A 27,548-nucleotide genomic window follows, 5' to 3' on the forward strand; every position below is an offset into this window, starting at 1 on the left:
GTCTTTCCGACTCCAGGCGTCTCTTGAATATTTCATACTTTGTTACCCGCTTCGTTTAATCAGATACATATCATTTTCCCTTCCATGGTCATTATCCTCTCCCTCTTTCTTCGTCTCCCCCGCCCCCATTCCTGTGCTCTGCAACTTGAAGTAACTGTGCCACCTGGTGTTGAAATACCTGTCATTACAATTCCAAACGAAATGAATGCAATCAAACCTTAATTGCGCACTAATATTTGGCGGGCCGGATTAAAAAGACCAATGGGACCGGATCCGGCCCGCGGGCCGTAGTTTGTCCACCACTGGTCTATATAAAATGAGGAGTGGGATTAAATGTGTGGCGTCTGAAAAGACATCTAAATACGTCTTTGAAAGTGAAAACTCATTCAAAGGCTTCCTTCTTTGAGGTTATTTCTTACCCCAATTTACAATTTAATTATTGATATAAGTTATTTTGAGGTTACTTCCCTACATCAAGGTAAATGTTCCTCGTTTTGACATTCTTTACTTTCTAACCTCAAGTTACTTCTTGGTTTAAGTTATCCCGTGCCTTGAGGTGTCTTCCGAGGTCTGTTCATCACATCCAAAAAAAAAAATCTAATGGCACACCATCAAACATTGGAGTTGGCCAAAGTACAGTAAAAGTATAGTAAAAACCAACCAAAGAAAATAGAGATACAATACCCTCTTTGATTAATGTACAAGGAAAAGACTCAGTTTTCTTTTTATTGTTGATTTATGAAAATGTGTTCCCATAGCCTTGCTAACATTAACTGAAAAACACCAAAAAATGTTCATAATGACCAAAGAAATTCGTATTTGGGTTTGTTTTTTGGGGTTTGTTGTTTCAGATTAGAAAAATTGTTTGAATTTTTTTACTGACAAATTTCCGCCATTTATTGCGATGTACAATAGCAACAGACTTTAATTTGACTTGAAAAATCTGAACAAACTATCTATCAGGTCGGGAAAAAAACTGCAGTGGAAAAACTCATTGTGAGAATGACAAATTGTGACTTAAATCACATAATGATAAAGATGAACATGTTCACAAAAGGTGTTTTAGTAACCACAACTAGGTTACTAGCTAATCTAACTGAATCTTCACCTTATTGTCAGACATCACAAACAGATGGTAAGAGAGCAATCCTGTCACCCACAGGGCAATCAGATTTGTTCAGCACTGTAGACCCAAACCCAAAAGGTTCCATGACCTTTCAAAAGTACTACCCCATTATCAAGGACTTATTTTTCTCTCCTCAGAACTATATATAAAGAATGGTTTCCTCACAGCATGAATGTGTGGGTGTCTTGCAGTGGAGGAAGACACCGAGGAGAGTTCCCGTTCAGGTCGAGATTCCGTATCCACGGTGGCCGAGTTGACGCCGCTGTCACCGGGTGGCGAAAGGACGACAGCAACAACGGTCAACGGCAATGTGAGAGCCAAAGATGACAAGAAAAACGACAAAGGTTGCAAGGACAAGAAGAAGGGGGACACGCATAAGGAAAAAGACAAGGACAAAGGAAAAGCCAAGAAGGGAATGCTCAAAGGACTTGGAGACATGTTCAGGTAACGTTAGATGCTGGCTCACCGGCTTCATGTCGGCGAATAAGTTTGACTTTTTGACAAGAATCATTCTCTGAAAAGGATCAATGTAGAAGTTGTGCTGATTGCTAAGCAAACCTAGAATTGACAAGTAATGGGAGTGTTTGGGTGACTGCGTACACTTTGTACGATTGCATTTGGACGATTCCAGGTTTGGGAAGCACCGCAAAGACGACAGGATGGATCGCAAAGGTTCCAACAAATGGCGGACGGAAGAGACGCAAGTTTCGGATGAGGAGACGCTGAAGATGAGGATGGAACAAGAAAGGTGACATTGATTCATTCCAATTACTTTTAAATGCAGTGATTCATAACACAAAAAAACCTCAAACATTTTCGTCAATATTTTGTGATCTTGTTTCATCGGACAACACTGAAGACATAACCGTATTGCTATCATTTAAAGTACTCCGTTTAGTACTCTGCTGGCAACAAAAGTGAGCCCACCCCTAAGTGAGAATTTATTAAATCCGCCCACAGTGATATTTTCCTTGCAATTATGAGCCGACCTGTTTGATAGAATTCAATAGGCACCCATGACTCGCCCTTCTGAGTGATTAAAAACCATTTCTGGGGTTGGCAGGATCCAGGCCAAGACACGAGAGCTGCGGGAGCGTCAGGCACGGGAGCGGGACTACGCCGAGATCCTGGATGCGAGTCGATCTCCGGAGAGGTCCTCTGAAGACGAGCACCTGTACGCCGGCGTCAGCCCACTCAACAACGGAGGGCACGGCAGCCCCCGCGGCGACCGCCATGCCCCCCGCGATGACCACGAGCACTACCCCAGCTTAAATGCTCACCAGCACTTGGACTCCCTCTACACACAAGTCAGCAAGGCACGGCCCGAAAGACCGCCCTCTGCAGACAGGTACGTCAACTCAACACCATTTGCTTTTTTGTTGCGTATACTGACCACTGATTTGGGTCAGTTATGGCTGGGAGGGGTCGGCGGCCGTCACACATGAAAGCTGATCGGCGATCGGGGCCGGCAGTGATGCGGTTCGACCGGCCAGGAAATAGACCAGCTGTTTGGAAAAATAGACACATTGTCCCCAAATTCACGATGGTTAACACAACCTTGCCGATGACCATCCGTTCGCCATTTTGTGTCTTATTATGTCTTTATGTCTGCTGACTATCGCCATCCACTTGCCGCCTTTTTTCTGCAAGTGTGACGGGACAGCCGGTGTGCAACCTTTCCACCAGTTCATGTTGGTATTTGTGTGAAAGGTCTTCACGGGCTCATTCTGATGAGCCTGAGGCGCAAACTAGAGCGTCAGTCATCACACCTGCAGGGGAAAGTAATCACAAGATGGCTGCAAAATGTCAGCACACAATGCAGCCTTCTCCTGGAATGAAACCTTTGCAACGTCTGACCTTTTTTTTCTTTTTTCTTTTTTTTACTTTGTGCTCTCGCTTGCTGACCAGCTGTCTGTCATATTTTCACTGCTCCTCGAGACGGCACAGAATCCAACGAACACAGAAACAATAAGATGACAACATAATAAGATGATCCATGAAAAATAGCTGTTTTCGTGCTAACGACAACAAACAGCAAAATCTCATGCGCAAAATGGCATCCAATAATGTGGCATTAATTAGACAAGATGGCTTTAAACATGAAATCGCATGAAATCATGTATATGGTTTCAAAGTATGGCATCAACTAATGCACTTCAAATATTACCTGGGGAATGGCATTTTAGTGTGAAATTGTTACATTTATAAAATCTGGTTTTGACGCACAGCTTGAAAGGGTCTCAAGTGTTCCCCTGCTGCTGTTGCCATGGCGATGACACAATAACAACATTGTTGCCAACTGTGTCCGAGGATACTGTGTCCATTCCCACCACTGCAATCCTAAAATAAATACCCTTCCGAGATAGAGAAACAGAAAGTGGATATCCTTCGCGCGCACCCCCTTAGAGGGAAGGAACTGAGTACGGTATTTGGGCAATCGGGGGGGGGGGGGTGTTTGTTAAGTGGCCAGTCCAGTGGCACTAACATGATAAGTACAACATAAACAGTGTTAGGTTTCGTGGGAATTGCTGTGAGATTAGTTTTTTCCAAAGTTCAGAAGTTTGTAATTGTTTGATGCAGTCACACTGACATCAAAGTCCATAGTGAACGCTGTGTTCAAACATAAGGGGGGGTCCATATGTGGACTTGCCACCAGGTCACCCTTGGCCGCAGTTCGATCATTGACTTTTTGGTCATATAAGCGGATTTGCGAACGCATGTTTTGGACACTCAGGTGAATAGAGGGGCGGAGCTATCAACTGATCACCACCGGTGGTGAATTGACTCCAATGGTGGGGAAAGATGCTGGTCCAACCTGGCAGACCCAAGTGCGTTGTGACGGTGTGTTGGGAGCGTCTGGTGAAATCCCCTGTCAGGAGGAGTTTCAACTCCCACCTCTGGCGGAGCTTTTCCCACATCCCGAGGGAAAGAATGGGGGGACATTGAGTACTCTATTGTTGAGACGGCCCATCGTAGTTGTGGCGATTCTAAAAATCTGTGTACATTAAATCACCACAAAACTGATAAATGATTTATTGCTTAAATGTTGAATGGTGAGGTGAACCCACAAAATAAGTACTAAATTCTCCAGGTACAGTCCCAACCTTTAAATCAGTTTGACCCCAAAATCATAAAAGTAACTCTTAATTAATCGTCCAAAATATTAGAAGCGATATAATGCATACGCGAGAAATGAGAACGGCCACATCTTTTGTTGGCGCAGTACCTCGAGAGCAGCACTTTGAGACCAACTTGGTCAACTTGCTGCTGAATATGTGTGCCGGCTCATCGCTGCCAGATGCAAATATTTTCTCCTTTTGAAAATAACTCAACTGCCTTCGAAATGCAGGCAGGGCTGTTTTCTGTTGCCGATATTTGGTCCCGCCCTTTGGCCCTTGCTGTGGGGAAACCTGTTGGACTTTTCTTGCTCCCTCGTCTTGATCCTGCCAAACTAAATATTCTGCAAAGCTCAGCACAAATGTTTTCCCGGGAAGAATGTGGGGTGGATGATTGACATCTAGCACGGCGTCGTAATCCCACAGAGTAAAAGCGGAAGGCAATCCGCTTTTTTTTCTTGTTCAAGTGCTGAACTGGTGACAGCTAAGTTATTGTTTGAAAGCTTTATCCGCAACAACAAAAACAACACTCGTCGCTCGTCTTTGAATGATCATGAGAATTAAGCGCCTTTTTTGTTTTTTCTTTTTTTTTTTTCATCCTCCACTCGGAACGCTGAGAGAAAAGCCCCCGGGGATTTGCAGTGATTTGATTCCCGGCTCTTTATTGAACGGCCTCCATTACGCTTCATCTGCTCCGAGGGAATAAAATAAAAAGGAAGATACCGCCTGCAAACAAACCAGCCGCGTCTCTTTGACTTGCCTCTCCTGTCTGCCTTTTCATAGCCCGATAAGACTTTTTTTTTAAATGTTTACATGCTTAACATGATTTCGTGTTGTAAAAAGTGTGAGGCTTAAATGACTTTTAAAAAGAATGTCACTGCGAGGTGGAAACTTCCTCTGTCCAAATAAGGCTCATTTTTAAAATCTCTAACCTCTGTTGGACACTCGAACTGTCTGAAAAGTGTCACCAAAGTGCACCCTTTCCCTCACACTGTGGGAGCTGTACGGCATTATGCCCCCTCAAGATTCTAAGTCTGGATGTTGTTCAGACCATGAGTAGTCATGTCATGCTTCGGTGCGGAAAGATATGGTCAGCCATGAGGGTCAGCTGCATACAGAGTAAATAAATTGCGTGATGAAACATTTCTTTTTTGACATTTTGTGCTGGCTAAGATTTGTTTTCAAATTGTGCTTGATCCCTCTCAAACCTTTTTCGAACATTTCAGTGTATCCATCTGAGTGCAAAATGGCTGCTTCGAACTAAAATGGCCGACTTCCTGTTCAGTTGCTTGGTCCTTGAAAGTTTTTTTGTGTGTCCTATTCTGGAACACAGTACCCAATTTTATGTTGAATAGTGAAGTTGTTACATTGGCTTATTTCTTACTTTGAATTTTAAAAAAAGGTATTGTGAATCATCTTTCCAGAATCTCCGGTGAGAGCATCGCATGCCACAATTCTTTTTTTTTTTTTTTTCGGGGGCTTCTTACCGACACTTGGCGTTCACTTTCATTTCTTGAACACTCATCAAGTACATCAAGAGAAGGAACATTTTGTGCCAAAGTAGTCGAGTTCTACTCAACACCTGAGAGGGACGCAGATCGCCAATCGCGTTGGCTTCATCATGTGCGAACTGGGTGGGCATGGTGGGAACAGAACGTCTTGTGGCGTCGCCAGAGGGGTCGCCGTCACTCCGCACGCGGGAAAGGCTGATGACGTAAACTAGAATGTTAACGGACCTTCGCTGCCGGCGTGCGATGTGAAGCGCCTTCCTTCGCTACTCTTAACTATGGCGGGAAAGTAGCCACCTCAGCAAAGGAAGGATTTGCACAGCTCTGCCTTTTTTTTTTCTTTTTCTTTTTTTTAATTTTTTTATTTTTGTTTTGGTTTTTGCTGCTTTCGTAGCTTGGCTGTGCTTGATCTTCTCTTTTCTCCCGTTTGGTTTGTACTTCACGAGCCGCTTCAGGCTGTGTGTTACCCACAATGCAACACTCCACTAATTTACCCTCATCCTGCAAATGAGTTCAAACTGCAAATGTTGCAATTGTTTCTACCAATGCGACATCAGCGTGTAATAGTTTCAATGTTATTGCGATGGCGACAACAAATAACCAAGATTAACGATCTGTAGCCAACCACCCAAAACACTTCTGGTCTCAGTTATCCTTTTCCTTCACACCAATCATTCAGTCAGACCTCAGCAATAAAGTAATAATTTTTAATGGATGTGAATTCAATTTTCTGATATGAAGGTCTTATTTCGTGAAAAATGAGTCCTTATAGCCAACATTTTTAGTATCGTGGAGATCTGAATGAGTAGATTCACCAATGATAGCTTGGTTATAAAATCGAGTATTAGCCCGACATTACTTAAAGATTTAATAAGAAAAAAAAATGTTACGTAAGTAATATTGACATGACATCACAGCCGCCTGACTCTAATGATCAATCATGAAGTCCTAAATTTGATTGTAGTTGGCTTCGTTCAACGTCAATTTTATTTTTAAAATACTGACAAAATAATGTTGTCACTTCCGTATTTTGGTGTATTATTAATCCCTAATTATGATCATATTTTGGGAATGAGAAGTCTTAAAATGATGAAAAATCTGACTTCCTTAAACCAGCCATCATTTGACCCGACACCCCCCAAATAACAATAGATTTTTTTTTTTAATTGCTTGGTTGAAAAATTTCCTATATAGCGACATCTAATAATGAGTCAATTTCTTGGTGATTTTTGAGGTGTTCAGTCTGATCAAAACGGCCCTCAAAAAGGCTTCTCTTACATGCCGTTGACGCAGTGTTAGTTCGCGTGTGCGTTTAGTTACATTTTAGTGGCCTGGCAGCTGTTGTAACATGGCGGCGGGATGACAAGAGCAAATCTTCTGGCCGCCAGCCAAAAACTCCTCGACTGAGTTCTATGCCCACGGGAAGAAACTTAAATGGACGTGGGAGTGGACGTCTCAGTACACTTAAAAGGTCTGAATGCTGACTGAGGAGATCTCCTCTCAAAGATAGCAGGTGATGTCCCCCCCCCCCCCCCCCCTATATGACATCATTATCGTTGCTCCCAATTAGAAAGACAAAAAATCTCTCCTTATCCTCTTGGGATGAAAACAGATGTGAACCATTAGAAGATGTGTTTAATGGCTACTAAATTCGAGTCATGTCTGATGGTGTCACTTAATGAATGTGCCAATCCCGGATTACACTGTTGTTTTAATCCTTCTTCATGCATAATCTGCTGCACGGTTTCTCTCTTGAACATCATCTGCTTTCATTTGATTAACACTAATCCTTTGTGGTTGAAAATGAAACCAATGCGGTCCTAAAAGTAATCCAGTCAAAAAAGAAAAAACGGGCATTGTACTTGGAACTCTTTTTTTTTGGGTGGGGGGAGGCAAATCCTTTGTGGTATGAATGCAAATTTATGTGGTTGATAATTAAAACAACCTTTTTGTGGTTGAAATCCTGTGTGGTCTCAATTTAAATAATTTGTAAACCAAAATCTAAATATTTGTGGTGCAAAACCACACATTTGAGGTCTTAAACTAAATTTTTGTGGCCGAAAATGTGAAACCGATGTGATCGAAAACTACCTTCGTCATCTAAAGTGAAACCTCTGTGGTCGAAAACCAAACCATTTGATATAAAAGTACACATTTGAGGTGTAAAACTAAACGAATTTGATCTAAAACTAAGCATTTGTCCGCTAAAAAAAACTATTGTGGCCTAAGACCGAACCTGAAAATTGTTTTTTGCCAAACAAATTCTTTGTAACGTAAAACCTACGTGGTGTAAATTTTAACAATGTGTGGTCAAAAAGTAAGGCTAGGTGAAGATCGTTTGTGTAGAGCAGTGTGCAGGTCTTTCCGCAGATTCTGCATTGGCTCCATCCATCTTCCCATCAACTCAAAATGTCTTCTCAGTCTCCGCTGTCAAACTGCAGTCCCAGAACATGGTGCTGTGGTTTGACAGGGGGGACGGTTTGTTCAGCGTAATCTGCAGTGTTGCATTTTACATTTAGCCCCCAGAAGTTCAATTTTGATCTCATTTGACCTTTCATTCACATGTTTGTCTTCCAGATGACAAACCTCAAATGGGATATTTTATGGTTGTTTTTTAGAAATGTCTTTCTTCTTGCCAGTCTTTAACAACGGCCAGATTTGTGGAATGGACAGATTTTTCCCACATTGAGCTTTGGCGCTCTGCAGTTCATCCAGAGTGATCATGGGCCGCTTGGCTGCATCTCTGATCAGTGCTCTCCTTTTTTGGGCTGAAAGTTTTGAGGGACAGCCGAGTCTTGGAACTTTTGGAGTGAGCTGGTGGCACTGACAGTAAAGGGGCCTGAATAAGATCTCCCGCCCCACATTTACTCTTTATTGTGTATGTTAATTCGCTCCATGTACAGCACTTTGTATGCAGCGATGGCTGTTTGAAAGTGCTCTATAAATACTGTTGACTTGACTTTATCATTTCTTAAGAATTTTTTTTTTCAAAATTTGAAAATATAATATGACCACTCACCAAAAATCGAATTTCATATCTTTATGATTGCAGCCCGAAATGTCAAAGGTCAAAAGGTTCTGGGGAGAGGGCGGGGGATACTTTGCTAAGCCACTATATTTAATGTCAAATTTATCATTTTTCGTCTTAATGTCGACCTCTGTGATCCAAAGCTAAATTCATGCGTCATCGAGCACAGCATGCAATCACAGACAACTATAATTCCTACTTTTATAGCTTTCATTCAAAGTCGACGCGTTGTGCCGCGTCAACAGGCTTTTTATCTAGGCAAAACTCCGAGAGTCCTTTTAGGCAGCCATTAATGTCAGCGTGGAATCCACTTAAGGTGTTTAATATTCAGTGCGGTACTAATAGCACAGCAGGAAGAGAGGGGGGCGGGGGTAGTTTTTTTTTTTACGGGTACATTTATCTGCAACTGGACCAGCCCTGACGCTAATGGTGGCAGTGCGTGGATTTTGTTCCGGCGCAGCAGGGGAGAACAGGATTGGAGGGATGGGATTGACAGAGATAGGGGGGTGAGTCTTTATCGTCTTTATAGTGTGTCATCAGTGTGCTCCAAAAAGACTGGTGACCCACATTTCATGTCAGTATGTTGCTTCTTCTGTTTAATAGCATATGAAAAACATTTGATGAATGGAAGGCCATTCATTCACTTCAAGCATATGTCTGTGCATCTACAAACTGTAAACATGTATCTATTTGCATCCACACCACGGTTAGAATAGTGATGGAATTTTCATCACAGTCCGTGTATTTTTTTATTAAGTTTTAATTAGTCTTTGCAGTTTTGTCAGGGTTTTTTTAGTTTTAGTATTAGTTTTAGTTTTTTTATGTATTTCTTGTTTGCAAGATTTTAAAAAATCACAGTATTATGTCATAAAAATTGAACAAATATTTTTAAAAAACATTTTAGATGCACACGTTGTCAAAGCCCTTCTTTCTATTCACGCACTCACAAGCATTTGGCCGTCCGTTCGCTCACATACAATAAACAAGTCTGTACGTTTACCGACACAATATGGGCATGTACAGCAATTTACATATAGGTGCAATGTAAACAACTGTCAACTCACACAAATCTTCTGTATGTAGCATGATGCAAAGGCCCATTTATCCATTCACAAAATCATTCACACAGACAAACGCATGATTGAAGCCTGTTGTTGTCTTCTCATTTATCATTGTCGACCGCTGAGGTTGTGCATCTGTTGATTTCATCCTCTCGCACATCAGCGACAGCATCGCAAGATTGTTTGTAATCCGGCAAGCTTCTTTTCTTCACTTTTGTTTTGGCCTGACAATACATACATGTGAACACGTGCGTTCCGGTTCTGAGCAAGCACGCAGCAGGACGGCTGGCGTGTTTTGATGCAGACATGTTGGAGGCTAGGTCGCTGCCTTACGGGGGATTTTTTGTGCTCCTGGCCTGTGGCTAACGATTACAGTAGCAAAAGCTCTCCACGTGACGAGCTTTGCTTTACTTTTGTTGAATTTTTGTAGGTTAGCAGCCTTGAACACTTTGTAAGGTCGCTTCAGAGCGCATGTGAATTCTCACAATGCGTCTGGCTCTGGACCGGTCTCATTTTACCGTCGCGTAATGGCCGCCTAGAGGCGAAGGCGGTGAGCCAGCCAAGTCACGTTATTGGATCGCGGCGGTCGAACCCGCAGGCGGGAATTTAGCTTTTATCGTTGACTGTGGGCGGAAAGCATTGAGAGGAAATCAAGCGTGAAATCAAGCTGGATACACGATCCCAAAACACGTGACGTCTCAGAAGATGGAGTTGAAATCTCGCAAGATTTAGTCATGAGATGAAGCATAGTTTTGGAAAAGATTTAGAGGGGAACAAAATTCATCAGTTATTGTTAGGGTCAAATTTCAACAAGACTTGAGGAAGCAGCGATGACAAATCAGGACGTTGACAAATCATCTCGCCACTTTCGACCTTCACTTATTCTCCGTTTCCATCTTCACCATTTTCTTTCTGCTCCATTTCATCTCCCTTTTCTTCTTATTCTTCTCATTCTCCTTTGTCTTGTTCTCTCTTTTTTCCTCCTCCTTTTTCAACTGCTTGTTCATCATGCAAACATTCGAGTGTATACCATGGGTCTTAATTGTCAGAATTGATCGGCCGTTCATGTCGTAGCACTGCGGCATCAATCAAGTCTAAAGAGGACTTCCACAGGAAGTGCGACACATTGATTGGTCGTTATTTGCACTAATTAGCCCAGGGATGGGTCGTGTTCGCACTGGCCGTCGGAGAATAGAAACTGTCACGTATCAATCGGCCGTAATAGTCCGCCACCCTTCTCATCTTCCATATTTCTCATGATGGGATCAATAGTTAAAACCTACATGCACATAGTTGGTGGCCGCCTGTCGTGATCGATATTAGTTTGAAGCAGGTTATCATTGATGTTAATATGACACATATCAGTGTCATCCGAATAAGAAATAGATCTGTGAGTGGTGACGAATGGAGGTTTGACACAATAAAATGGAAGACTCGCGGTTTGTTTGCCAGATTGGGATCTAACGGCTTTTGTGTAAGTCCACTTATGATGTCTTTTAAAATCTCATTCAATCCCAAACACTTATTTGTCTTTTCAGAGTCCACACATGCACATTCAATCCAGGTACTTACTTTTATATTCACGTGCGTGTGTGTGTGTGTGTGTGCGTGTGCGCTTGTGTGTAAAATGAGGACCCCTGAAAATGGACACATTGCCCATGGGAAAAAGAAGCTCGCAGTGGCAGTTTTGTTTTCCATGCTGGTCCCTTCAAAGATGTTTGTCGATCTACTCATCATGGACTTGCTTCCCAAATTTCATGTTGTTCAGAATGAGAGCGACGTTAAACACTGTTGAAATGTTTGTTCATGCTCCCTGGACCAACGCAGCGATCGCACGCTCACGCAAGAAGGTACGGCTAGCTCGTAGCTTCCTAGCTCTGAAGCAAATGCTGGTTTGTTTGCAAATTTTTGGGCATGCCAAACAGTCATTTCGGGTGAAAGTCTTTTTAGTGCTGCGTTGACGCAAGTCACCGGCTGACCTTTTCACCCCCCACCCCCTCCAAAAAAGATGCAACAAACCTTTTATTTGTATTTGGTTTCCCGATTTGCATGGAAATGACATCAAATTGTGATTTGATGTGGTTTCTTTTCTGTGTTCTAATTGTGTGTTAGTAGGTGTTGTGATACCCTAGGTGGTTGTAATGCTTTGTGCTTGAAAGACTTATTTCTGTCTGCCTGTGTCGCAAGTAAATCGACTTAAATTTGACCTATCTTTTGGTCAACATTCACAAATTCACTCAAAGTAATGGTGGGGTTTGTTTGTTTAGTTTTTCTGTGTGTATTCTGGGGCTATTTTTGGAACCTGAGCAAATTTCAAATAGTCTATTCTCATAGAAATTGTCATTTCTCTATTCCAGCCCCTCCGCCCCAAACACACAGAATTTATCCCCCCCCCCCCATCAAAAATTGAACTCACCACTATCATGCCGCATCAAAATGAGCAATGATAACATTTGCTCTCATGTGATTGCTAATAGCCGCCGCCAAGAGCACTGTAAACGAGATTGACGAGTGTAGCGATGCAGCCTGACTTCTCGCTATGATGCGCGATGACGTCACCTGATGGCGACCGACTGAGCGGCGGCCCCGATGCGACACAATGCAGTAAATCATCAACCACATGCGAAGAGCTGCGCACGCATTCGCCGCCTTCGCCGTGACAAACGACCGAGGCGCACAACTAACAACACAAGTGGCACACTTAAGTCAAGCCGAGCCCCCAACGCGACCCACTTCAATCTCCTTAATGTCTTATTTATGACCCCCCCTGGCTTGCCATCAAGCAGCGAGCATGTTCTCCTGGGATTGATTTCACGTGATGCCAAAACGTACTATGAACCCTGACCCCCCTCCACCTCGCCGCTTTAATCACTTAACCATGACGTAGCATGTTAGCCCCCCCCCCCCCCGCCCCACTCCACCCTTTCCAATCTCTTTGAGGCCCTCGCCAGCCTCCTCCTCAGTGGCGTCCGTCTAATCTATAAAATATTCGCCTGCAGCAATTCATGCATGCTCGCCTGTCGTTGGCCCCGTGGCGAGCGCCGTCGCTCTCGCAAGTGCAGAAGACGCAAGAAGCGCAAACCTTTTTTGCCTTTTGATTTTTTTTTCCACGTCAGTTTTATTTTTTATTTTTTTCCCCACATCAGTCTTTCCGCGTCTTCTCTGAGTGTTCGGCGGGAACATGAAGGTGCTGACACTCAAGACTATCCGGATTATACGGAGCACTGGTGAAAGATGAAACACAAAACTATTGATTCGTTTTTTCTTGAACTCGTCAAACAAGAATTTTTCGAGTTCAAAAAGATTTTTCTTTTACCGTATTGGCTCTAATATAAGACGGACCTGATTATAAGACGACCCCTTCTTTTTCAAGACTCAAGTTTGAAAAAAGACTTTGAACACCAAATTAATTTTTATACAGAAAATAATTACAGTACATCTGAAACAAATGGTTGTAACAATATATTTGAGAGAAAAAGCATGTTATTTTGCCTCATTCAAATCTTAATATATGAACATTAAAATATGTAAACTAAAGTGCAACATTCGTAAATGAATAACTTCTGTTTTTTGAAATGTAAATGACATCATAACCTCTCCTAGTTCCCCTCTTTATTTTCTGTTCAAACAAATAGTATACTTGATTAAATACTTGGGAGTTTCTTAATTGCCTTATCCGGATAAATAAATGTCACAAACAACAATAATAATATTGATGAGTGTTTATGAACTCTGAAATCCAATGGCCAAAGAGACACAGCATTGCCATAATTTGCAGTGACATAATTTGCAAGAATCTGACAAATGAGCATTTCAGCTGTCATAAAGGTGCGAGTGTTGGCGAAGGTAGCGAACATTGAGTTCATGTTCAAAATTTTCTTGCAATTAAAAAAAAAAAAAATTAAGCTGTTGGCATGTGTTTGGCAAACATTCGCGACCTTGAACTCTGTGGAGAACTCGACCTTCGCTCCTTGTGCAAAACGTTTACAAAATCCCTCAGGGGGGGATTGTGATGTACTCTCGCCGAATTTGTCGAGGGTAAACCTATTTGCGGCTTTGTCCTGCTTTTCTTTTGCAACTTGCTTCCTGTTGCACCTCCGCTATCTTCCTTGGACTCATCCTTCCTTCCTGCTTCCCTTTATCTTGTGCTGCCATGCCCTCTCCCCTCAGCTCAGCCTTCAAACGCGCTTCCCATCCTGGGATATCTTCTCCAGACAGCAGCAGACATCCTCGGGTGGGATTGCATCAAGCGTGAAGGCTTCGGTGCGCTGACACCCTTTGACTTTTCTTTTCCATCCTTGGTGCTCTTTTGATGCCGTGCCCTGTCTCTTTCCCTTGACGGGCAAAGTGGGGTAGGGGGGGAGGCGCTCGCTTTGATAAGGTTCCTTAAAATATGTCATCTGTTTTCTGAAAAGTATCATAAAAATGCATTGGATGAAGCTTTGACGTCATTGGGTAATATATCTGATTTGTTATTTGGTGTCAGGAATGGGGGGTGGGGGGGGGGGGGATTAGTGAGTCAATTCCCCTCAATCATTTTTATGCAGCAGGAAATTGGTTGTTCAGCCTGTTGTCTCTTTATAAAATATTGCTTGATTGGATTCATTTGGTGTGAGGTCATGGTGTTGGTTCTCAGAAAAGGGACAGCGTCTGTTCGACAGTGCTTACTACACGCCCAACCAGGAATCAATTTTTTTTAAATGCTATGTGTTTTGTCTTGAGAGTTCAAAACGTTCATTCAGTAACGTCACTTTGAAGAAAAACTTTTGAAGCTGTCAGAAACGCTTGAGTAGGCAAGACATTGACGTCTTTATGACCGACCAAAGATGGTGTGGACCCCCAAGCGTCGCGTCCCCCCCGCCCCCCCTACAAACCTTCCCAGCTTGCTAGCCGACAGCGCGGAACAGTCTGGAACACCGTTCACCCTTCATCACTTAAAAGATTTTAAAATAAGAGTTTCAGACCCTTAACAAACCTTTAAAGGACAACTTTGAAGTCTCTCTTAAAACTGAAAATAACTTTTGAAACAACCTTTTTAAAAAAGGAAAGAAAGAAAGAAAAAACATTTTAACCGTAAATTATTTAATAATATAAAATTATATTAATGTAATAATGTTGGGGGGAAAAATACACAAATGTTAAAATTAATAAAATGCAAAGTAATCAATTACTCAAGAAAATATTCAAATATTCGATGAAAAAATATGGAACAAAAGACTATTTTATTTTACAAACCAAATATTCAAAAATAATTCAATATATTGGATAAAATTATAAATATATAATGGCTGACAATACATCAATGTTGGGGGGTTAGATTTAAAACAGAGTTTTTTTAAAAATACAAAAACAAATATTGGAAACTAAACCAAAACAATCAGCACACATTAAAATAATTAAACACAAATTAAAAGCTACACAATTGTCAAAGAACATGAAAAAAATTGATTATATTAAAAGTATACAACAATATTTATATTTTTTTAATATTCAAAACAAAAACGTGTCGCTTACTGCCGCTCTGTGCTGTCGAGCATTTCCAGGGCAACGTTTTGCTTCCAAATGGGAACGGGTGTGAATGGATGCTAAGCATTAGCCGAGGATTAGCATGCTCAACAAGCCGTGTTTGTGTTGACGCTGCGGAGAGATTAGTGGCGCTCGTATCAACAAGACACCGAGCTGCAGGTCATCCGGATTCTCCTCAGCTTTCGCTGCCCATGAAGCGGCTTTGCGGCCGCGCCGATATCGGGCTGACAGATTTGCAAGCAATTTAACGACCAATCCAAATCCAAATCTCAGAAATAGTCGACACATCAAATTTTGTCTACATTTTTAATAAGTCACAATCTTGATATACCAAATTTATTTAAAAAAATGCAAAATATTAACAAAACAAAATTGTTATAAATTATAGTATACCAATATAAAACAAAAAACTACACACATAAAGAAAAACAATGCTACCCAGAGTATGACAAAAATGTGATGAAATATTTTACATCAAAGGAATCACACAACAAAATAAAATAAGATTCACATTTTTATGTGTAAAATCCCCAAAAAACATTGGGTGGGAAAAAACAAAAAAGTCCAAGAATCTTATGACAAACATTTTACAAGAATGCACGCAAATAATAACAGGCAAAATATTAGGCCAAAAATCAAATAAAATCCTGAACACCAAAATATTTGTAAAAACATCGATTCAATTCCCTGAGAACAAAATGACCTGGAGGAGAATGTCCACAAACGTTGTTCGAAAACCGACCAGAAAACAACAAACAACAAAGCATTACAACAAACCAACCAAGTATCGAAGTGCGAATGGATAACGACAATCATGGCAACCGAGCTGTGAAACGCTCAATCGGCGCGTGAGCGGCGGAAAGGCAAAAGCGCGAGTTCACGCATATGCCCCGCCATCTGAGCGCTCTCGCCGACCGGCGGAGAAGCCGCCAGCCATCGGCCCTTTCTGAAAGGAACGCAGCGCTGCGTCCGGTGTTGGCGCCATTTAGCACCTGGTGAGGGCAGACGCCTTTGAGTGCAGGCGTGTCGAAGCGCCATGAGTCAACACTCAAAAGTAAAAAGGCGACTAGCAGCAGTAGCATCATCATCACCGCCTAATTTCCTTGACGCTACAGACGCATCGTAAAGTGATGATCGCATTTTTTTTTATCATGACTTGTGCTAATTGGTTCAAATATGTTGCACAATATGTCTTCTGCTCGAATGAAAGTTTTTGTGTTTTTATGTGCAGAAGTGAGTGAGTGAATGTTTTAGCGAGTGAGCCAGTGTGAGCGTGTGTTTGCGTTGAAGTGTGATTGAGTGAGTGAGTGACTTGGAGAGTGAGATACGTGTGTGAAAGGGAGAATATGTGTGTATGTGTGAGAGAAAGAGTACCGGTAATCTGTGTTTGTGTGCAAGAGTGTGTCAGTCGACTTGAGTGAGTAGTGTGTGTGTGTGTGTGTGTGTGTGTGACAGTGCGTCTCAGTGTCTCCTTCAGATTCAACAACATCCCAACGTTTCTTCCTCGTGGAACGTTAAATTCACTGAATTAAAAAGTGAATACGACTGAATGTTAAGGCTGAGCTATAAAGAGATGATGTTGTTTGAAGACTTTGTTTTTTTAAATTGTCAGGAACATATTGCACAGTTGAACCTGCATCACATGGGAGGAACTTGTATTGATTGGTTAATTCTTTTAAATTTGAACATCGGTTTGGATGGCAACACCGCCGCATCTCATTTACGTCAATGATGATGTCACTGAAATGCACACCTGGGACATTTCATTGCGGACGGTGTCTGATTTGACAATCGCTTTTGATTGTCAGAGACTGGAATAACTTTTGGAATGCGTTGGTACATGTCAATCTCTCTCTCTCTCGCTCTCACACACTTCCTCAGTCGCAGTTTCACACAGTCATCAATCTCTCACCTAAACCAATGTGCATGCACACTCCCGGTAACCGTGTGTGAGATGAGTAAGAGCAAGATGAGGGACTAACACTCATAAACACCCACATACCGACTCACTCATTAAGAGATACTCTCGCTCAACTCACGCACTCGATTTCTTCACTCTTGACTGTTTCAGTTTCTCTCTCACATTCGCACACTCTCAAATACTTACGGCAACACTCATGTGGATATGTCACACTCAGACACACTTGTATTCATCTCTCTTCCGTGATCCGACTCACTGACAGAGCTGCGTGTGTGTTTGATGTTTAGCAACCGCGTGGCCCCAAGCAACCACGACCGGATACAGCGGCTGAGGCAGGAATTTCAGCAGGCGCAGAACGTTCCCGACGCCGACGCCGATGACGACCGCAGGCGCACGTTCGGCTTCGAGCAGCCGTGGGTGAGTGTCTGACGAAGGGATGCTAACAGCGTTAGCGACGAGATGCTAACCACCACTAACCGCCGACCAGACTAGACCGGACGCCCACCCAACGCTAACACGGAACGCGCACACCCCTTTGGACTGTCTGCATGCGAGCATCACCACTAATCTCATTGGTCCGTTATCTCTGTCAAATCGTTGACATGGACACGCCCACCAAGTCGACAACTCTTGGCAAATCAAGGGAGAGGCTGTCAGCTCATCACCTGTTGTCATTTTTTTTTTTAATTTGGTGCCTTTTCACACTTTAATTGAGCAAAATGATCAAACGTAGTTTATGTGTATTTCTGAGCCAGTTTGAACGTGAAACGATGTTTGTGTGCCGTCGCAAGGATGAAATGATCTTATGAACTCCTTTTGAGCAACATCAAGCACTTTTGGAGTTTTGTGTTGTACAATTTTTGTTCAAATGGAGAGGTTTTTTTTTAATGTGATTGTTAGCCCCCATCCGTTTTTTTATATTTGTCAATGTGCCGATGTGGTTTGCCTTTTAGATTTCGATCAAATCCGCGGAGAGCCGAGAGACTCTATTTTCTTCTCTTCGTCTGCGTAATAAAAAGTTTTTCTGACACGTTTGACTCCTTTAGCACAACAAGGAAAACAACGTTTGGGCAACAAAACTGAAAGATTTCAGACCACAGGAACCGAGTCTCAGGACTTTGCCATCAATTTGCATAATCTCCTCGTTCACACACTAAAAAACTTTGTCTTAGAGCTTCCTCGAGATCTTTCTTAGTACCTCCAAGACTCAATGGGGGTTTTTTTCCTTCTACACAGAATTTCTCGGCTTACATGTAGGAATCAATACCGTCATTTATATACATTATATTTTTTATGGTTCTATGTAACTGATCACTAGTTATGACAGGAGTGCTCAAGAATTATGATGAATCAATTATATCCTGAGACAACTGATACATTTAAAAATGGAAAAAGATCCTTTTTAATGAACTGGGCTGTTCCGATCAGGGGTGTGTGCAATGTTTCCAAAACCAATGGAACCATGATTGAGATCGGCCAATTCCAAAACCGATCACATGGACGAGTGTCCGGGTAAAAAACCCTGAAACGAGCTGTACATTTTACAATTGAAGAGCTGCTCCCTTTTTGATTATTTTAATACAACCCTAGTGAGAAGGTTTGGAAATTGGATTGATAAATTAATCTGCCAATTATTTTTTTTCAATTAATTGATTAATCAGATTTGGGTGAAAACAATTCTGTCCAAATTTAAATCGTTTGGATATACATAAACAGGTCATTCTTTTCAATGAACAGTGCAGAAAATGCACAAACAAACCTTTTTGATGGATACGAGTGTTGTGCAAGGAAGGGGGCGGGGCTTAACCTCTGTCCTTATATGGGCGTGATGTTGTGCTCAAAGTGCACGAATTAACCTTGACTAACATCTTCATCATCATCCTCAGTAACTTGTGTCAGAGTGTCCAGCATGCTTCTCCCTTCACTCCGTCCCCTCCTGTCTTGTTTGTTGTCACCTGACCACCGTTATGACATCATTATGACATCATCATCTTGTCCGGGTAAGTGACTGCACATGTACCTGATCAGGCAGCTCATTGTCATCCTTGTCACTTGTCAGTCTTGACGACTCAAATGAAATGGTGGAGCTTAAAATAAAATCTCCCAATTTTATACTTAAAAAAAAAACAATACAATTTTATTTTTATTTTTCCTTTTGTCATGGCTTTATTTCAACTGCGGGGGGTGGAGGGGGCAGTATTATCTATTAAATAAAAAATAAATAACTGTACAGGCCATGTTTTAAGTCACATTCTTAACCTTTGGTTGATTGTACCGGTAATCTTTTTTTTTGGGTGGGGGGGGTCCACCCCTGTCTTGCTTGTTTTCATTCCAAACAAGGTGGGGAAAAAAATTCTGCTTGTAACTCTTATATAACAATATAACGTTGTATAACTTGTATAACGTTTTAAGCAAGAACTTTCAATCAATAATCAAGTTGGAGAAGAAAAACAGATTTATTTATTTATTTATATTGGGGTGGTGGGGCCATGTTTTTTTTTTTTTTTTTGGAATAAAAAAAATTCCTGGCTCTTTGAGGGTGCGGGATGTAAAACAAATAATAATAATTAGGAAAACAAAGCCTTGAAGCGTCCAGGCTATGTTTTAGGGGGCAATATTGACTGTTGGCGCAATATGGTCTTGAAATAAAAATCCCCCATTTTTTTTTTCAAAAACAAAAATACTATTTGAATCTATTGGCTGCCCATACCTCAGGTCAAAAGTTTCCAAGTCTTGACTAAGAACACGCTCCAGCAACAAAAATGAGCGTACATGACAGTACTGTATTCAAACGGATCATGATAATGTCATATGATGTCGTTTCCAGTCCAACGGGCCCAGCGCGGCGGCCGGGCACCAGCCGGGTCGTCACTCGGTGTCGGTAGAGGTTCAGATGCAGCGTCAACGGCAGGAAGATTCTTTTGCTCAGGCTCAGCGGCAGTACAGCTCACTGCCACGGTAAGAAGATGTTCATGTATGAATGCGTGTATTCGTCTGTATCATGTTTATTTGTGTATTTCCACGTATGTTTGCAGATGTTTTTGTGCATTTGATTGTTCATCCATGTTACAATATGTCTCGGTCCTTTATGTTTACCTACGTTTGCGTGTCCTGGATGTGTTTGCTTCATGTTTTGTCTGTTTGTTTATTCATGTCGCCATGTATGTCCACACGTTTGTCGTTGTTGTTCGACCATGCACGTTGTTGTACGTGAATTATGTTCACGATAGTTGGTTTATGTTCATATGTTTGTCACGTGCGCGCCGACCGCCCTCGAGCTCATGCACAGGCCGTCTTTGTCCAAATGAAAGGAGAGCGTGACCGCCGAGAAGATTGTAAACCGTCAGAGCGTGCGGGAGAAGAAAACCCAAGCTTTATTTTCCGGCGTGACTCGGCGAACGGCGGGAGATAGCGACGGCGGCGTTCGCTGTTCCTTGAAAAGAAGAAAAGACGATATTCAGTTGTGGTGATCGCATTGAAACAAGTGTGAGGAGGAGGACGACGACGGGTTCTTCCCGCTGGCTGATAAACACGTCTATTATTGATAGTCTGGGAGATGAAACAGTTGGCGGTGTCTGCATTTGGATGCTCGTTTGACGCTTTTTGGACCCTTGGCTCCTTTCTCGCACGGCGCGTCAGCTCAACTGATGGTGGAATTTGGGTTGCACAAAGTGGATTTTACTCCACTTGTTGCTGAACCTATCCCACAATTCATAAATATTAGAAACATATATTACAATGTGACATATACTGGCCAACAATTTTAAACTTTTTTTTTTAACCCTTTGAAGGATAGCGGTCACTACAGTGGACAGCTTATCATGTTATCAGGTTATAGGGTGCATGACAGGGTCAAATTTTTACAACACGGGGAGATTTTTACTCTCGCACATCAGGCTTTGATAATAAAAATAATAATAATATATAATACACAATGCATACGATAACATAAAACAAAAATTCAATTGATATGGTCCTTCCGTATCGGAGATCGTAACACCGTGACTCTGGTTGCCATTGACGAGCCTGTCGGTGGCCTTTTTTTTGCATTGTCTGCTCGCACGAAGTTTGCAGAAGGCAAAGCGCTGTGGTTGTTTTAAATACACAAAGTGTATTTTTGTGATGAGCTTTAGAGTAAACATGATTTTTTTTTCATCTCTATTCTGATATTTGTGTTCATGAGATGATGTTGCTTTATTTTGGTGTGTAGCCAACCCCGGAAGAATCCCAGCTCCATCTCTCAGGACTCTTGGGAAAAGTCGTACCCGGCCGGGGAGGTCTTCCAGACCGCCAAGGACAATCCTCGTTACTCCAGCTACCAGGGCTCCCGAAACGGCTTCCCCAGCGTGGCCAACGTCAACGCCAGGGTCCTCCTCGAGGCGCAGGAGCTCCTCCGGCAAGAGCAGAGGCGGCGAGAGCTGGAGGCCAAGGAGCGGGCCTCCCCCAGAGACGTGCTGGCCTCCCCGGTGGCATCCCCCAAAGGTCCGTACCGCCACGACGTGCCACCTTCGCCCTCGCAGCTCGCCAGACTCAACCGCATCGGCTCTGAGAAAGGACGACTATTTTATTCTTGAGGGTTGGACCCAGCTTAGCCTGGCATCTGAGGCGTCCATTTTGTGACACGCTTATCGCCGGCATCTATTCTGTGAACCCGAAACTGTGCGGCCCGTTGTTCGAACCCCCTCCAGCCATGGCTTGACACGCACAATCGGTACCTTGTCTTCATTTTTGTTCCTGGCGACAGTCGTCAGATTTTTCGTTTTCCGGCTCAGTGCTAGGCTAACATGCTAGCCAGCCCAAATAGGTCGCTCACATGTGAAGTCACTTCCGCTTTGTTTTTGTTTGGGTTTTTCCCCGCTCACCATCTTGTGTGGATAGCATTCAACTCTTTGCATTTGATTGCATAACACGCCTCTGGGTTGTTCTAAAAATGGTGCAATCTTGCTGCGTCATTGAGTGTTCCAACCAAAGATAATTATGCACCTTGGCCAGGAGACTGAAGAAATTTTTAAAACACGGCAAGCGAAGTGGCAGATCTCCGTGACCAATCTATAGTTTGGGTTCCTGTGTGCAGCGATCGCTTTGTCAGCACTTAGTCGGCTTATCTTTAAGATCGTAGTGATTATTTTATATAGACAAAATGTAAAAAATCTCCAACTAAACTTTGTGCCGCTAATGTTTTGGATTCATTAGCAAGCTAGGTGGCTAGTACAAGCCTGCTAGCGGACGTGTCTTGAGGCAAACGCCAATCGCTGCTATTCATAATAGCGAATAATAGCAAATTAACAACACCCGTTGGTTTAGCCACCTGTGCGACAACTTAAACAGCTTCTTCAGACACCATTTTGAAGTTTACACGCTGTATCCATCCTCAAAGAAAATTGTTGTAATCTTCCAGTGAATTTGTAAAATTTCATCTGGCGTGTGTCACAGAGCATGTCGTCAACACCAGATAGTAAACAATGTCGGGATCTCCGGCGAAAAATCAAACCTTGGACAGCGTGTACGGGTCAATTTCTCCAGAGTAACGTTCTGTCAGCATTGCGAGTTGTGGATCAACTCGTAAGTCATCAAAAAACTTGAAAATCGCCATCGTAAAACGAGTTGATGATCGCTGTTAACAGCTCTGCGCGCATGTGTACAGCACGTGTGTAACCTCCCATGGTGGCAGCACCAGGAAAAAAAAGAGACCTCCCAGAATGCCTTGCTGTGAGATGCGTACAAGTGACCTAAAGTGATATTCGATTTACTTGCGCTTCATCCTACCAAATTAAGTGAATAGGAAAAAATCTGCACAGTGGAGGGTTTTAATATTATTTGCCACCTCAAAGCTGAGCCTACCATGCTAAACAGCACATATCTATGTTCAATCAATTTCCTCTCCCTCCGATGTTTCATTTTTGTTTTCCGTCTCAATGCTATGCTACATTCACTTTCTGTTCTTCCTTCCTTGGTTCTTCCTAGAGAACGAACAGTGTTTTTGGCTTCCGTGTCGATAAACGATTCACCGCCATGACTTCCATGTCCTGATTTGGTGAGATTCCTGTTCCGCCTCCCAACATAAAACTTGTCCCCCTAAAGCAGGGGTAGGGAACTCCGGTCCGGCCTGAAACGATCATGAACAATTGAATCAGGTGTGTTGGGGTAGGGAGGGATCTAAAACAGGCAGGATATGGCTCTCGAGGAACCGGAGTTCCCTACCCCTGCCCAAAAAAGATGGAAAAATGGGACATGCTGTGTCGCTAATAAAAATACAACCCCCCCCCCCCCCCCTTCATGAATAATTAATAAGGTGCTGTCTCTGTGGATGCTCTACGAGGAAGTGTTGACAGCTCTGATTTGCTGTCTAACTCCCATCTAATCCCCCCCTGCCCCCCACCTCCACTCTGGGCTCTGCTCGCTGGCCTGCCTGCTGCTCCGGGCTTTCAATGTTGTTGTTCATTAGCCCACCTCCGTGCCTTCATCATCCTCCCCCCTCTCCCACTTCATTGTCACCCTCGTCCTGCTACTCACCCCCCAACCCCTTATCCGCTTCCTCTCACGAGCTGCTCTCTCTCTGAATTTTTCATCGGCAGCCACCTGCTGCCCGCGCTAGAAGAAAGAAAAGCAGATGCAAAGACGACCACAAATTAGCTCGCTTTGACACAATTGGGCCTTTGAGTGTTATGCTAGCTAACTAGCGTGAGTCGTCAGGTGACACGCAACACTGCTAGCACCTTTTTCGCGAGACTATCGCGGCCCTGTTACCGGTTGATGCGTCTTTAGCGACATTGTCGGGGCCTCGTTACCATTACTGGTGGCGACGTTACTTCCATTGCTGTTAGCATCTATTTTAGGAACTCTGATACCACTTTGTGAGCAATACTGACAGCCCCTTTTCAAGCATCGTTGTTGGCAACATCGCTGGCGCCGCCGTTAGCAAATCTGTCAGAAACAGTGATAGGACATTGTTAGCATCTTTGGACCTCATTCATAATAAATAGAAATGTTATCCCTCTGCTCACAAGTACAACTTGTTCACAAAATCACCATCCCGTTGATGACGCTTACGTTCTGGCCAATTTGTTTCTCACCAACCCGCGTATGTTGGTGAATCAGAATTCATTCTAAATGATGAGCATGTGCCCACAAGCTGCAATCTGCATGAAATGTGCCCATAACTCTCTCCCTGCGAGCTTGGGAAATTTGCAAGAGATGGCCACAAAACGTTCATAACTTTCTTAATCTTTAGCCTATTTTCACAAGCATGGTATCATTGAAAAGCTTGCCACACTCCGAAGCTGACGACATAATAATCATGTTCATGATTTGTAATTCATTCTAAATTAGAGAATGCGGCCTTGTTGCCATTTACTCCCAATTCTAGCTAATTCCATTCAGTGTTGTTTTTGTCAAAAGATTACCTTTGCCCCTGCTAAAAGCTTAGCTAGGCTAGGTTAAGATGCAAACATGAAGTGAAGTAAATTAGTCATTTCTTGATCTCTCCAAAGAAGCCATAACGGTTTTGGAATCAAACTTTGCCATGATACTTTGCGTTCCAGACTGGATGCTAATGAGCTAGGTCACTAGTGAGCATCATCAGCATCATCACATTACTCTTTAAACGTGTGAAAGTTCTTAAATTGTATTTTTAATGTATTTTTTCCATTTTGTGCGTGTAAACAAGTTGAGAAGACAAAATGAAATTTGTGTGTGGTCGCCACAGTAACAGATGTGGAAAATAGGTTGTGTCTGCGCTAGTTGCGATGTTGCAAAGTGCCTGATGATGATGTCATATTTTACACGCAGAAAGTATACTTTTGCTTATAGTGTTTGTAATACTACAGTATTTCATGAAGTCCTGGTACTCCTTCCTCTGTTCTGTTTGGACTATAAATGCCGCCGTGGCCACTTTGGATTGAGCGATCGGCCATCTTGGAGCTATCCTTTATTTTTATTTTATTTTTTAAGTAGGGCGAAAAGTGGAAGCTGATGTGCAATTGTTTATTTTTCTTGGACATGTTATCATAAGTCGCTTGTTGTGTACATATCAAAATGTAGAATAAAATGTACATTCTTGCTAAGATTGTCATCATTAGCGTCTAATAAGCAACATTTCTCGAAGCACTTTTTTGTTTTCAACATTAGCAACTTTGCTATCAACGCTGTTAGCAGCATGTACTCTTGTTGGCAATGCTGCTAGTACTTTGATTGTGTGCAAAATTATTACCCCTATGGCAGTTAATATCATTTTAGCAATACGCCTAGCACCACTGGATTCCGTGTTTTACACATGTTAACCTATTGAAAGTGTTGAACATTGAGAACAAATGTATCTTGAATCCTCAAAATGTCTGACAAAGTCACGATGCGTGCAGTGTAATAGTTGCCTTAATTTCCTTTATTTATGATTGTTTACGATTTTCATTTCCTGAAAGGTACTAATTTTCCAAGTGCGAGGATGCCTCCCGACAATGCCAATGCGTTATCCGAAACGGCGTGTAGCAGCAGCCGAGTTTCAAATGGTTCAAGTGTTTCCATCCCGAGAAGAACACAAAGTAAGAAAGAGCCATGGACGACCTCTGAGAGGAAGGTCATGTGTCAACAGCTTGGAAGCAGATGTCAGGACGAAGTGATGTCACCTGGGAAGACGCCATCTGCCTCACCACTGTTGTGGAAAGATCATCGCGTCACCAATTAGCATTAGAGTGCAGCCATTTACAGTGGAATTCAGATTTAAAAGTTTTTGCAGTAGCAGCTTTATTTGTATCATTTTGTTCAAAATGTTAATGAAATCTTTGTCGACGCTGCTTGGTGACCTTGGTCTCATTTCCGCGGTCATTGGCTGAAAGTAGACATTAAAACCATTTTCTTAAATACCTGGAGTAAAACTGCAGCGATGCAGGCGGAATATGAATAGAAGGCTTTGGGGGTGGAGGTTGTTTATATTTTCATTACTGTGACTCAAGCAACTCCAGGTCATGTAACCAAGCTAGCAAAATCATTCATCAACAGCGAGCTGCTCAGCTAAAACCAAAACTTGTTCACGTGTCATGGAAGTTGACTTGGTGGAGAGTGAAGACGAGCGTGGGGGTCAGAGGGTCGTCGTCGTCGAGGGTTTCGTCTGACCTCTCAGGAAGTTAAGTGATGATTGATGATGACTTTGCCACCTGCTGAGCATGAATCGTCTTTCTCGAATAAGCACACCGCTTTGACCTTTCAACTTTGCTTGCATCTGTTGCGCTTCCGCACATCTTCTGACGCCTTACCAAAGTTTTAGCTTTTCCACATTGGTTCAGCAACCACCACCTGGACAAAAAACCTTTGCCTTATCCTTCTATGTGCAGATAAACCAACATACTGTACATTCACAGTACTCAAATTTCTCACGTGCTTATTAGTGAATCAAATATTAAATTAGTGGACCAACTGGAGCCTCTGGAGCACGCAAGAGGAAAAGTGATGAAGCAGATGGGAGATGACAAGAAAGGCCAAATTTGCAAGGGATTGGCCACATTTTAGGTTGCTCCACCTACGGTGAGTAAATTGCGAAGCTACACAGCCTTGTTTAACTCTGGAGAACACAAGATCCCTTTTCTTCTTTGGAAAACGATGAATTATATATTAAATGACCGCTATATGTTCACTGAACACCAAAATGTTATTTTAAAATATTTAATGCTTTAATCCAAATTTAGGATTGCCAACACATGTACCTACTAGTACTGTACTTGTACATAGTGATGGAAGCACAGCGGAAAATTACCATAAGAACCAACATACGTACTTAACTACTAACTAGCTAAAACTTGAGAACTAGCTAAAACTTGCTAATGGGGCTACATGACAACATACACGCCAAGTAGTGTGCATACTTAGTCTTTTGCTTTCTTCACATTTGTTAGCGCACTATTTGTTCTTCCTACACATTGCCCATTCACACTTTCCACCACTTACTTTCGTTGGCTGCATTTTCTCACATTCTTTCGACTAAAATACTTTCTTGCTAGCAAACTTTGTAACGTGACTTCAGTTTGACTCAAGTTCTTTCTGCCTTCATGCTCAGGGTCGTCTGTTTTCTCGGACTTAACGATACCTTTACTTACTTTGGGCTGTCGATTTTATTTTTTAAACAGCATACCTTTTGACTAGCATGCCATTCACTTATTGTACATGCTATTGTGTCTATATTCTGGTCGTGTACATACTTAAATCATGTCTACTTACAATTGTTGAACAGAGACAGATAATGCAAAAAATGACTTCCTGATGTTCTCAACTTG

General features: G+C 42.4%; 1 protein-coding gene across 8 annotated transcripts in view; it reads left to right on the plus strand.

The window, feature by feature from the left end:
• pard3ab (par-3 family cell polarity regulator alpha, b) overlaps positions 1–25,349 on the plus strand; it is a 103,875-nt gene extending 78,526 nt beyond the window's left edge. For 6 of the 8 annotated variants that reach the window (XM_052087346.1, XM_052087343.1, XM_052087345.1 and 3 more), the window contains 6 exons: positions 1,318–1,570; positions 1,758–1,874; positions 2,190–2,474; positions 17,574–17,703; positions 20,114–20,244; positions 21,497–25,349. In XM_052087346.1, the coding sequence (XP_051943306.1) occupies positions 1,318–1,570; positions 1,758–1,874; positions 2,190–2,474; positions 17,574–17,703; positions 20,114–20,244; positions 21,497–21,860 (1,280 nt within the window). In that variant the 3' untranslated portion in view covers positions 21,861–25,349. Of the gene's footprint in view, positions 1–1,317; positions 1,571–1,757; positions 1,875–2,189; positions 2,475–11,666; positions 11,690–17,573; positions 18,317–20,113; positions 20,245–21,496 lie in introns of those variants that run through there. The other 2 variants (XR_007967010.1, XM_052087350.1) reach the window with 2 other exon arrangements.
• The last annotated feature ends 2,199 nt before the right edge of the window (positions 25,350–27,548 follow it).

Source organism: Hippocampus zosterae, chromosome 15, assembly GCF_025434085.1.
Source record: "Hippocampus zosterae strain Florida chromosome 15, ASM2543408v3, whole genome shotgun sequence".
Classification (NCBI taxonomy): Eukaryota; Metazoa; Chordata; class Actinopteri; order Syngnathiformes; family Syngnathidae; genus Hippocampus; species Hippocampus zosterae.